Raw genomic sequence first — 8,295 nt, 5'->3', positions numbered from 1 at the left:
AATCCCAAGGTATATGTACTTTTGGTCAAAAAGATTCAGCGAATAAAACAAGGGTGGGAAGTGACCAAGAAAAACCAAGATGGAAAACTCTTAAGTGCCAGTGGTAAAAGCTTGTATATACAATGTATGAATTGGAATGCTTAGTTGGTCCTTTCTGTAGCAGGTTATGTCAGATGCCAGATGAGTACCCAAAGGGATATGCTTCCAGCAGCAAAGTAGGAGGGATATAGAGGGAGTAGATTAGAGGGAAAATGCCATTGTAAATAAAACAATTAGTTTGTTGGTGTTTTGTATAATTTGGTGTTTTTGAAATTATAAAAATAATAGATGATTATAGAAAATGAAACAATACAAAGATGCATTAAAGGCAGAGCTTCCCTGCCTGAAATAACTAATAGTGTGTACACTTTTAAAAATATATTAAGACACACGCACATTTTTTTCTCAGAAAAATAATTGATGTGCAGACTCGGGTCTCTGCGATAGAGGGCTAATGCTTTTTTTTTCTTTCTTTCTTTTTCCACTTGCATTACTCCTCTCTTCCATATCTCTCTGCCTCACTTGCCTGCCCTCTCTCCCATCTCCCTCTTTTGTACACACACAACAGAGGGAAAGAAGGCACTGAGTCTTTTACAAGAATGGTATATTTTCTTCTACATCTTTTCCTCAGTGTCATATATAGAGCCTTCTAAGTCGACTGATGTAGATCTAATTATCACTTCATATTCCTGGCCCTTAAAATACCCTTTTCTAAATTTGTAAGAGTTCTATAGACATAAGCTGTCATCACACTGCAATTGTTTTTTTAGTTTTCTACTTTTTTGTTCATTGACTTTATTAATGGCCATATAAAAGGTAAAACTTATGTGGTCAAGTTGTTTATCTTTCCCTTCAGAGCATCTGGATTTATCTTGTCATTTACTCATCAAAATTTTAGGTAAATATGTTTTCCTTTTTCTTTTATAGTGCTTTCATTTTCTGTCTTAGTTTAAGTTATCTCCTTCAATGATTGATTTTAGGTCTACTCTCTCAAATGTTCTTCTAAGATTCTTAATGTTTTGATGATCACATTTAAAGCCTGATGTATCCGGAATTAAGTTTCATTTGTGATATAAATTGGGGTCCAACTGTTTAAAAATAATTGTTGTTTTACTGAATCAAGGAGGCAGTGTGACACTGTAAACCAGTGAAATTCAGCGAGGCCAAAGAAATCTGAAATAATGATATGTTCTCAGAATATAAGCAAAACCAACCTATTGGGAAGAAGGTAGCATGCTTTTTGGTAAATAATCATTCTTGATTAATCTATTAGAACTCTTCATTAATCATTCTTGATTAATCTATTAGAACTCTTCATATTAGAACTGTATTAGTTTGCTAGGACTGCCATAACAAAGTACCACAGAATGGCTGACTTATACAACAGAAATTTATTTTCTCACAATTCTGGAGGCTAGAAGTCTGGGATCAAGGGGTCAGCAGGGTTAGTTTCTTCTGAGACCTTGCTCATCAGTTTGTAGATGGCAGTCAACCTTCACATAATCTTCCTTCTGTGTGTGTGTGTTCTAATTTCCTCTTCTTTATAAGGACCCCAATCATATTGGATTAGGGCCCACTCATATGACCTCATTTTAACTTAATTACATCTTTAAAGACCCTGCCTCCAAATACAGTCACATTCTGAAGTACTGGGGGTGAGGACTTCAACATACGAATTGAAAGGAGTGACACAATTCAGCATGTAACACAGGTTAATAATGTAATGAATATGATTTCAATTTTTTAAAAAAGCTTTGACAAGATGTTTACATTGAGGACTGTTTAAAGAGTAACCAAGGAATTGGGATTGTTAGTCTGTTAAATCAATGAACAAGTAAACAAATGAACAGATCAATATATGACCAAGTAACTTAGATTAGAGGTAAGAAACTACAAAGTGGACCTACAAAGACACTTTTCCAGAAGAATATAAGGGTTGGTGTTAAGACTAATCATAAATTCTTATAAAAGAGAGAAAGGAACAGAATAAAATATCCATATTTACAGGTGTATCTGCGTTCTTCTAGGTAATGGAAAGTCAAATCATAGGGCTGAACTTAAAAGATTATTTTAGGTTTTTTATATATATAATATATTTTTAAGTGAATTTAATGTACATACTAAAAAGTATTATTTATAGGTCAGTGATTCTGAATGAGAGTAGAGGGTAGCAGGACAGAATGCCTTCCAGGGATAATATATCAAAACTAGGGGATGGGGACAATGCTTTTTTTCAAATTATACTTTCTAAAACTTTGATTTTCTATCATTCTACCCTGAAAATCACTGCTGTAGTGCACCACTGAGTGAAGAGAGTACGTGAATAATGTCCTCATTTGGTAAGAAATTATTCAAACTACACTTACGTGATCGTCTGTAAGCAATCTAATATGACTCAGGAAAGGGACCCTTGTAACATTGTTAACCATGTCCTAAAGACCTTAACCCAAAATGCTGCTGTGACTAGAGAGACTATATGTTGGGCTACCTAAACACTGACACTGAGCCAGACACAGTATCATAAAATCCTCTGCATCTGGCCTTTGAAAAGCATCACAGAAATCTGAAGCCCATTCCCCACAATTAAGAACCAGTGGCTATAACCCCCTCATTTTATACATAGGAAACTAAGATCCAGAGAGGTTAAAATGACTTGTGTCAAGACACTGAGATAGTTATTGGTGGATCCAGGCACCAAGTCTCCTAAATTCCAATCTAATACTCATAACAATTTTAGAAACCATTAATTCCTATTTCTAGTATTCGAGGTTTTTATCCAATGTGCAGTTCTGGTCACTACAAATTAAAATAAATGTAATAACACTAAAAAGTTTCTAAAGAGAAACAAATGAGATAATAAAAAGGATAAAGCATACATTCTTTTATTTATTTATATCCCAACCTCATTCCAAAAAGGCTTACAAAAATGTAGATAATATAGTAAGGTTAAAAAAGATTAAAACATAGGAAAATGATAATTAAGAAAATAAAGGTAAAAAAGGAAAATGAAACCAAGAACATGGCTAGCATATAAAATACGTAACATGAAGTCTAAACACTTGCTGGAGAGGTGGGCTACAAATTTGCTCTAAAAATACAGTCAGTTGAATATTCAGTGTCTTAAGAAAGAAACCAAACAGTACTTCAGGAAAAGCACAACTGGGTTCAAAGAAAATCTCTCCTATGCATCTCCAAATAGAATATTAAGAACTGTAATCATAAATACCCTTTACAGTACCAACAGAAATTAGGTTTCATAGGGGATCGATAAAGATTGCCAAAATGCAATTCAGAAAAAGCAGTTCTACAGAGGCCAATATAATCCCAGCAATATACAAGGGAAATCTGGCTTAACCAGGAACAGAATTAATAGATGTACCCAGAATATTTTCTAGACTCTTAGTCTGGAAAGAGAGAGGATATAACTGAATAATGAAAAGAAGTCAGAAAGGCCAGAAATGTATACAAATTTAAGGTCCAGATGATTTTCCTTACTAAAGAAAAAGGTCCTTAAATCTTAAGTGGATGTCATGCCTCTTAATCCCTTGGTTTGCCCATCAGAAACTGAATCCTGGGATGTCTAGGGCAATGTTCAGTTTAAGAATCCCCATGTCTTTTGAAGAAGTTCTGTTTTGGAAAACATTTGGATAACTATTCCAGTTATCCCTAGAGAAGGCATTTAACCCACCCATGTTTCAGTTCCTATTTCTCACATTAGGCTATTAGATTAACTTTTTAAATTTTTTAAAATTAAATTTATTACAGACTGGCTTTCAGCCCCAGAATCAGATGTTTTAGCTGCATATTTAGGGATTGAAATGCCAGCTTTTGAGACCTCTGAAAAATATTCATACTGCTTCTGACAAGCCTGTTAAACATATAAATAGCACCTTGGGAACCCATGAAGTGTTATTGCTCAAGAAAGGAAACATGGTAAAGAAACAAGGAGAGAGAAAAGTAGAATAAGCCTCGGGCTCAAAGCTTCAGGGCATGAGCACTGGAAATATGAAGCAGAGAAAAAGGTCAACACTCTGATCTGAGATGTTTAATTGAGAAGTGGGTTATGCGATTGGGGAAGAGCTAAGGTCAGTTGCGGCTGCTAGTAGTAAAATGCCCAAAATTTGAATGCTGGTACAAAATGCCTAGAATAATAATAGAATGATAACAATAGAATGGTAAAACAAACTGGGTCATCAAGGTGGTCATACTGAGTTGGCAGTGGAGATCATCAGGTTCCCAGATGGGCCCAAATCTACAGTAGAGGGGTTCAAACAAGGCTATGGTGAACCAGGTAGGACTCCAGGTTACAGTCAAAGTCCTCGAAGAGCATGGACTCCGATGGACTAGGCTGGGTAGCTTGTGTCTCCATGTCAAAGTTCACTGGCTCCTTCTGTAGTAGCTCTGGGTCAAAGGCCACACCCCGAAAGAAAGGGTGGACCTGGAAGTGATGCAAATGATGTAGACGCTGGAGGGGATTCTGGCATAAGAGCTGAAGGGAAATAGAGCATGAAGGCTGAGGGACTGGGTGGGATAGGAAAGGGGCTTAACAGAGAAGCTGGAAAAGGAAAAAAGTTCATAGAGCTGTGGAGGGCAGGAAGAACAACACTAAAGAGAGGATTTATTAAAGAGGGAGACAGACTAATTTGGAAGCAAAGGTAGGAATAAAGCAGCAGTATTGGTAAGAAAGTGGCACTGGCCCACTCTTTCAGAAGTGACCTGTTATGGATGGGGAGATTTGGAGGACCAGAAAATAGGAATGAAATTTTAAGTGCTGGTTAGGGGGCGAGTAGTGACATAGTACTTGATCAAGGTGGAACTCCTCACCCCCCCCCCAAAAAAAAAAGTAATCAGAGGAATGGGGACATACACTTCATGATAGGGAAAAGAGAGAGTAAATAGTTTGGTAGTCAAGAAGGAAAGCAGTGTTCACCCTTACCTCGTGGAGCAGAAGTGAGAGCCCCTGGTTAAGAGAAGCTGGGATCTCAGAATCATAGTCGGTCACACTTGCCAACATGGCCACATGATCTCTCCCTGCAGCCACTGGGAACTGAGTTGGGGGCAGGGGAGTGGTATCATTCCGTAGTAAGAATAAGGCAAGGTCTCCTAAGGTCTTCCTTCTTCCCACCACAGAACAAAGCTCCTCTCTTCTCTGCCCAGCGTCACTACCATTCTCTCACCTTTCCAGTTGCCAGAGAGAAAAGCAAGACACCCAGGGACCACCAATCAGCAGCATGGTTGTAAGGCCCTCCACTCAGGACCTCTGGGGCTACAGATTTAAAAGATACTTGTCATTGACATCTGTGGGCTATACTGCCCAATTTTTACCCACCAGCTTTAGCCTCTCTCTTACCCATGTATTGAAGAGTGCCACAAATAGTATAGGCTCTAACTCCCTGGGGCAGGTGGCGGGACAAACCAAAGTCTGTCAGTTTCAGATGACCTATAAAAGGTAACATAACACCACTCTTTTCTACTGCTCATCTACTATGATTCATTCCCAAACTGGAGTACCTCTCATCTGGGGCTAGGAAAAGGATTTACCTCGTTCATCCAGGAGGATATTTTCCATCTGAAAAATCACAGGTGAGAAATTATTATTCATCCCTTTCTTTCTGACACTTTCATCATGTATACCCCCAGCTGAAAAGGATGCCCTACTTAGCATTTAAGTCTATACTTGGAGGGTCTTTGCCAAAATTCTTACACCCATGAGGGTCCCAAGGTCAAGTGTTCTCAGCTTCCCCCTACCTTGTACCTGTGGAACTTACTGAGGCCCCTCAGATAAAGACAAAAAGCACTTAATTCTACCTTCACATCTCGATGGATGATGCCCAAGTCATGGAGATAGCCTGTGGATGACAGCAAGTATGGGGTGTGCTGAAGCTCTCTTGTCCTTTCCAATTTCCCTGGTAACCCCACCCCATCCCTATCTCTGTTCTTTGACCCCCTCACCCCCCGAGTTAATACCAATTCTCTTCTCCCCCACCCTTAATTTTTCCCTCATTTCCATTACCACTTGTTTCACTTACACAGCACCAGGACCAGCTCAGCAGCAAAGAGGCGGATGGAAGCCTCAGCAAAGCAGCGAACAGTGGACCACAGGGAGTACAGATCTGTGCTACAGTAGCTGCACACTGCAAAGCACCACAAGTCTAAGCGATATTTGGGGGTTATTGTGCCTGGGTTTGAGGCGTTGTAGGCCTCCTGCCCAAACTGATGCCACCTGCTGTTCCCTCTCCCTTTGAGAGAGAGAAGTGCTATGAGAAGGGGAACAGAGCAAAGGCAGAACAAGCCAAAAGGGTGGGTAATCTCAGGTGGGGAGTATGGTAGAAGGACCCTTGGGAATGAGGAGAGAGGCGAGTCACTCACTAATGAACAGGTGCCGTTTTCCCTGCCAGCTGTCCCCCAAACCATGTACAAAAGGATGGCTGATCTGTCGCTAGGGACAAAGAAAACAGGAATTTAGGAAAAAACAGTATCAATGAGGATCATGGCAGCAAAGAAGTCAGAATATACCTACTTGTGCATAAAGCGGGGCTGCTGCTCTACCTCTCAGTTCAGGTGAACTAAACTGAAACTGCCTGCTTGGTAATCTGGAAACCAGCGTAATAATAAGGAACACACTGAGACATGCTGGAGAGAATTCCCTGGCAGGGCCTAGAAGAATTCTGCTGATAGCTACTTTTCCAGGATATACTTTCATTGAGGCAAAGAGTGGGGCAAAACTAGGAAGAGCAGGACAACTGGACAAGAAAGGTGCCTTCTCCACCTGTAGTTTAGTTCTTCCTAGGATCCTTTCCTGGGCTCTGTGCCTACCTGGATGCTAACCTCATCTTTGCACTGCTTCAGGATGTCCCTCTGGAGGACCTTGACCTTGGGCACCACCTATAAAAGGAAAAGAGTGATGACTCCCAGAAGGGAATAGTGTTGAATTGCTTATTCCTCATAACTTTCTAGAATCAAGACTGGAGACAGGAACTAGAGAAGAATATGGAACAGTACCTAGGTCCCTACCTTCACTGTAAATACTGCTTTCTGGCCACAGTCTAGCACCTTGAAGACAGTTCCAAAGGAGCCTTTAGCCACAAAGCCTAAAATCTGTACAGAAAAATGGAGAACAGGGCAATTGAGACTGGTCCTTTCTAGATTTCCCAAGACTGAGACCCCTTCCAGAGATTCAGTTGACCTACCTTCAGTTGCTGATGCCTCCTAAGGGGCCTAATGGGAAACTCCGGTAGAAAGAGGTTGATGAATTGTGGCACTGGCCACTCAGACAGAGGCTTCTCCACTAGCAGTGGGGCTGGCTCCAGAGGCTCCTGTTGCAGGCACTGAGGGCCCTGCAGTCTCCACAGCTCTTTCAGAACTGACCTGGTGGTCCCCACACCTGACCAGAGGCTCTTCCAGCCTCGGATCCAGGGGCCCTGGATGTTGCCACCCTGCTGAGGAACCAAGGGAGCCACTCTAAAACTTCTGCCCCAGAAGCATTACAGGTTCCTTCAGCCATCTCAGCAGGCACTCCCTCAAATCTCAACCCTAGGGGTATATTTTTGAGGCCAGGCAAAATTACCACTAAACTTGCTTTGGCCGAGGCCTAGATTAGCTGGACACAATTCAGATCCTCTAGGAAAACAATATTTGGACATTTTACCCATGAGGGATCAAAAATTCAGCCTGAGCCTCCCAATATGGGGCTGGGATACTTTCACAGTATAGCTTCCCTGCCCCACCCCCACAGTGGGTATCACTAATATGCTCCTCAGCAGTCACTTCCCAGGCTTCAAGTCCCAGGCCTCCTTCACCTCCTCTAAACAGGGTGCCAGAGCCCGACATCATACCTTATTAGGAGCAGCCACCTGGGCGTGTTGCCCCTGTCGACAGCTCGCTGTTCCCATCCCCAGCCTCTGCCTCTTCTCTCCTTTGGCTAAATCTGCTGTCCCAGTTACATAAGCAATTCCTCCCCCTGATGCTGCATTACACGAGCCCCACCTCTTCCTTGCTGTTCATAACTAGAGATGCAAGTGATACAGCCAAACCTCACCTTTATCCCCAAATCTTATCACCCCGGGTTAAGGTTTACAGCCAAACTAAAATGTGCAAACTATCAGCATGGGGCCAGTGTCACACCAGAGCTGGGAAATATCTGTGATATGGTTTCAGGCAGAAGAGAAGAGGCCACTCTCATTAGAGTGGCAGCTAGAGGATGAGCCTTACTTGATGGAGAGGGAAAGATACACACAGATTGAATCCATTCAACAC

General features: G+C 41.4%; 1 protein-coding gene across 6 annotated transcripts; it reads right to left on the bottom strand.

Moving 5' to 3' along the window:
* Positions 1 to 2,900: 2,900 nt before the first annotated feature.
* On the bottom strand, positions 2,901 to 8,234 carry RSKR (ribosomal protein S6 kinase related). 6 transcript variants are annotated; one of them, XM_016139081.2, is made up of 12 exons: positions 7,875 to 8,234; positions 7,230 to 7,478; positions 7,054 to 7,137; positions 6,856 to 6,924; positions 6,409 to 6,478; positions 6,069 to 6,173; positions 5,848 to 5,888; positions 5,581 to 5,608; positions 5,390 to 5,479; positions 5,217 to 5,305; positions 4,976 to 5,086; positions 4,070 to 4,528 (listed from the first exon to the last, which is right to left on the bottom strand). In XM_016139081.2, the coding sequence occupies exons 1-12, from the start codon at positions 7,929 to 7,931 to the stop codon at positions 4,307 to 4,309; spliced, it is 1,215 nt and encodes a 404-aa protein (XP_015994567.2). In that variant the 5' UTR covers positions 7,932 to 8,234; the 3' UTR covers positions 4,070 to 4,306. The 6 variants fall into 6 exon arrangements, with proteins under 6 accessions (XP_015994574.2, XP_015994567.2, XP_015994570.2 ...); XM_016139084.2 differs by having other exon boundaries at positions 4,070 to 4,477; XM_016139083.2 differs by having other exon boundaries at positions 6,868 to 6,924.
* Between the last annotated feature and the right edge of the window lie 61 nt (positions 8,235 to 8,295).

Source organism: Rousettus aegyptiacus, unplaced genomic scaffold (assembly GCF_014176215.1).
Source record: "Rousettus aegyptiacus isolate mRouAeg1 unplaced genomic scaffold, mRouAeg1.p scaffold_m13_p_6, whole genome shotgun sequence".
NCBI classification, from domain to species: Eukaryota; Metazoa; Chordata; class Mammalia; order Chiroptera; family Pteropodidae; genus Rousettus; species Rousettus aegyptiacus.
Note: the sequence above shows the minus strand (reverse complement) of the source record. Positions and strands in the feature narration are given on the sequence as shown.